This window comes from Galeopterus variegatus, unplaced genomic scaffold (genome assembly GCF_000696425.1).
Source record: "Galeopterus variegatus unplaced genomic scaffold, G_variegatus-3.0.2 Scaffold5489, whole genome shotgun sequence".
NCBI lineage: Eukaryota > Metazoa > Chordata > Mammalia > Dermoptera > Cynocephalidae > Galeopterus > Galeopterus variegatus.
Genome location: NW_007731600.1, coordinates 13485 through 18112, shown reverse-complemented (window position 1 = coordinate 18112; position 4628 = coordinate 13485). Strand labels below are relative to the sequence as shown.

General features: G+C 41.0%; 1 protein-coding gene across 1 annotated transcript; it reads right to left on the bottom strand.

The window, feature by feature from the left end:
• Positions 1-2879: 2879 nt before the first annotated feature.
• LOC103604928 (olfactory receptor 51F1-like) lies at positions 2880-3913 on the bottom strand. Its single transcript, XM_008589505.1, is given in 3 exon segments — positions 2880-2956; positions 2959-3533; positions 3684-3913. Coding segments are annotated over 3 exon segments (882 nt in total).
• Positions 3914-4628: the final 715 nt, after the last annotated feature.

Sequence of the window (4628 nt, the reverse complement as noted above, 5' to 3'; positions counted from 1 at the left end):
AACATTTTGCCTTTTATAATTTTACAGTGAACACAGGTGCTTGCTTCAGCAGCACATTTACTAAAATTGGAACAATACAAAGAAGATTAGCATGGCCCCTGCACAAGGGTGACATGCAAATTCATGAAGCATTCCATATTTTTCGAGCCCAGGCAGTGGGGCACCAAGGGCCCTGACCATACTCCACCCCCCCCAACACCCACAACCAGCCCAGTGATGACCACCAAGACACCACTGGAAGCTCCCTGGTCTCCCATGCAGGAATGAGGGGGGTGCCACAGGCCTCAACCCCCTCTTCTCCTTCCTTCTTCTCCCACCTTATTTCTTTCCCTTTTCCCTTTTCCCCTCTCCCCCTACTCCTCAACTGCTCCTCAACAATATCATAGAATGTAAAAAAAATAAAGAATAGTAACATTAATAAATAAACTTAAAAAAACAAAATAAACTAGAACTCAGTAGTTTATTAAGTGCACAAAGTACATCTGTAACAAAAAGTACATAGAAAAATGGAATTGAAAGATAATATGAATCTATTTATGAACTTTTTGAAGACCCCTCGAAAGTTTAGAATAAATAACTAATTTTTTGCATATAAGGTAATAACCTCAACTATAAAATCCATCATTAAATAGATAAAGCTGGGTTCCATTACTACTTGTTAGTATCCCTTTCATAAATTTTCAAAAGTGTTTATTATAGCTTATATAATTTAAGCAGTTGTGGTGTGTGTGTGTGTGTGTGTGTGTGTGTGATATTTATCTATATGCTTAAAAAATGAGGAAGCATTCCAGTGTGGCACCTCCAGATGCCAGCTTCAAAGAAGTGTTATGTTTAATATATCTCTTTCACACGCACCTTCATTCTACAAGAGCACTCTGTAAGTACAACCTACCATTGATTTTTGCTTTCTTCTTGGAAAATTATCTTTGCTCTTTTGCATCATCTCTACTTGAACTTGGATGCCTATCTTGCTCTGATATACTTCTTTTGAACTCATTATCTGAACTCAGAATAATAGCAACCTTCACTCTTTTTCTGAGCTATGATTTTTATTTGCTCTTCTAAATAAATGTTCTCTCAAATTCTTGAAATTAACCCAAACTGGTTCTGACCTGGCAAACCCATGGGAGCATACCCAAAATGAACCACTTTTTCAGACTTGTAATGACTACCCTGACAAATGTTAAAGAAATCACAATGACTTTGCATTATGAAAATCATCATGGTTAAATAATTTCTATAATGAAAATATTAACAAAAAAAAGAAACATGAATGAATGAATGAATCTGAAATCCATCTTGATTAGAAAATTTTCAGAAAGACCACATAGACACATAACAATTTCTACCATTAGTTATATACGGTCAACAATCCTACATTTCTCTTATTCAAATTAGAAGCTATTGTTCTTTGACTAGACGTCTTAACCAAATTTCTGATGCAAGTAGCTGTATCATGGGAATCCAAGCAGTCCTTCACTTTCAAAGACCCACTAATAGATAAATAGGAAAAAAAAATCACAAAGAGAGAATCAGGACCTTATATTCCACCATTCAGGTTTCCTGGGAACTCACGCATGAGGTAACATCAGGACAAAATGGAGACATGGTCAAATGCACATAGCTGTGTTTCCATCTTTATCTCTCCATCCATCCATTTATTCAACACATTCTGACCACATTGAATATGTTGTCTACTTGAGGTGAGCAGGGGGTCAACAAAACACTTCGTTTATTTATTTTTATTGAACAAGATCACATTGAGCATACTGAGAAAATAACTACCCTCTTCCTGAACCCAACTCTCATCTGCCCAACCCTTCAGACTTCTTGAACCCAAATTGGCTCTTTGTCCAAAGTTTATAATGAATTTAAACAGCTCTTCTTCTGACAATTCCAACTGTGCTATAATTGCTACTTCTGTAGCTGACCCTGCCAAGTGCTGAAAGAAGTAATAAGGAAGGAAATAAAGGAGTTTAATGCCCATTTGGACACAGTGCGGACACCATTTTAATCTGTGCAATTATCTACCAGGTCGCAAATAGAAAATTAAATAGGCAAATTGGACAAGCAAGGCCATTACTGGTAAAATGTTTCTGTGGCTGAGCATCTACCCCCGAAAAGCTACTCCCACTACTTAAATGTGAATTGTGGGTATAACAGCATCTCACTACTCTAGCAACTAGAATCCTAGATTTCTCCAAAAGTCAGTAAGATATTACTCCACAGAAAGAGTTCTAGCCCTGTGGAATGTTTCTTTAGGGCCTTTTGCACTCAGAAATAAATATTTATGTTAGGTCAATTGTTCTGAGAAAGCAGAAGGGATGAAGAAGATTGAAGAGGGATAGGGTGATAGAGTCTTTTCTTCAGAAATTTCCCAGTGCACTAAGTGCCTGTTAAGTATTCTAAGAGCATAATTGAATTTTCCAGGTATTGTTAGGCAGTGACATTAATCTTTTGCATATAAAGGCATCATGATATCCAGGAAGACACTGGATTTTGAGTCAATAGACCTGGATTAAACCCCAGATTTTTATCTCAAACAAGTCATGTAATATTCTAGTCCCTTACTTCCTTTATTTGTAAATTAAAATTATGATTACCCATTTCAAAGAACTGCAGTTAAAGCTAAATAATAGTAGGTACTTAAAGGAGCCAAATGTAGAATTTGAAGGTAGTAAGTGCTCAATGAGCATTACTGATGCTATTGTTGTTTTTGTTGTTCAAGAAGAACTATGGGTCAGTGTGGGGGGAAAATGCAGCAGAGAGTAAAATCGGATAGAGTAGATCCCAGCAGGAAGAGAAATCCCCATCAAAACTCTCTCAATTTTGCTTGGAAGAGCTTGAGGATGGCCCTATGGATTTGTTTAGTCTTCATGCTATATATGATGGGGTTCAGCACAGGTGGGCCGAGAAAATGGAGGTTGGACAGCAGTGGGTGAACAAATGGTGGAACCTTGTGGAAAAATCTGTGGACAACTGAAAGAACAATCCAGGGAATGTAGAACACTGCAACTGCCCCAATGTGGGAGCCACAAGTGCTGAAGGCTTTATTCCGTCCCTCTGAGGAGGCGATGCTGAGTACAGAGCGGATGATGAGGATGTAGGAGAGGACAATACATGGTGTATCAAGTCCTGTGACCAGAATGAGAACAGCTAAGCCTCCATAACTGTTCATCCTCGAATCAGAACATGCTACCTTAAGCACATCAGGGTGGAAGCAATAAGAATGGGAAAGGACATTGACTTTGCAAAATGACAGCCTCTTAATGAGGAAAAGAGAAGGGCAGAGACTGATCAGCATTCTAAGGACAATTGCTACACCAATCTTTAGAATCCTGGAGTCTGTCAGGATGGTGGCATACCTAAGGGGTCTGCAGATAGCAACGAAGCGGTCAAAAGCCATGGCCACCAGTACAGAGGATTCCATAAAGCCAGAGCTGTGGAGGAAGAAGAGCTGGACAATACATGCATCAAGGGTGATTTCACAAGCATTGATCCAGAGGACACCAAGCGTAGTGGGCATTGTGGAGGCAATGAAGCGGTCAAAAGCCATGGCCACCAGTACAGAGGATTCCATAAAGCCAGAGCTGTGGAGGAAGAAGAGCTGGACAATACAAGCATCAAGGGTGATTTCACAAGCATTGATCCAGAGGACACCAAGCGTAGTGGGCATTGTGGAGAGGGTCAGCCCAAGGTCGGTGGTGGACAGCATAAAGAGGAAATAATACATGGGCTCGTGGAGACTGGGCTCCAGAATCACCACTAACAGGATCATGCTGTTCCCTAAGACGGCAACAGTGCTCAGAAGGAAGAAAGGAATTGAGAGCCAGATGTGGAAGGCCTCCAGCCCAGGAAAGCCTGTGAGGAGGAAGATGGGGAATTCAGATGTGGTGTTGCTGAGATGTGACATGGTGAGCTGGGGAAGCAGCATCCACCTTCACTGAGCACACACACTGCTCAGAGGAACCGAACTCCAGACCCGTCCATGCCTGAGAGATTGCTGAGCAGGTTCTCCTCCAAATCTGTGGAGCCAGCCTAAGGGTATAAAAACACAACAGCCCTCATTCATTCAGTCATTTTGCTGCCAAAGCACTTTCTACTCTCATAATACTGCCTCATTCTATCTCACAACAGTTGCAGTGAAAAGGACCAGCAGGTCTCGCTACCTTGCTTTGATGGGTAAACTAAGGAAGGAAAAAGAGTTGAAGAAATGGTACCCCATCTAAGGATCCTATCCTATTCTCATGGCCAGCTCACTGAATGTCATCAGTTAACAGATTCTGAGGCAGGAACCAAGCAAAGTCCCAAAGATTTTGGAAGGAGGGTTGGCATTAAATTCTGAGTTGTGAGTTTTTCCTAGTTTCCCAAACAACTGTTCCTCCTACTAGAATCAGACTCAGAAAGCAGGAAGAATCCCCATCTGCTTTCCTCTTTTCTCAGTCCCAGCTGTTATCTTCCCTGTAGCTTGAATCTGCTCTAAGGTCCTGCACTTCCACACACACTCAGGCTGAGAGAGGAAATACAAGTAATCCTCAATCTAAGGCTTTATATCGAATCCCAAGGAGCCTTCTTCCATTCCCCCAGGTCCATTAGGGCTGGAGGAGAGGGTGAACTTTGAGAAAAGA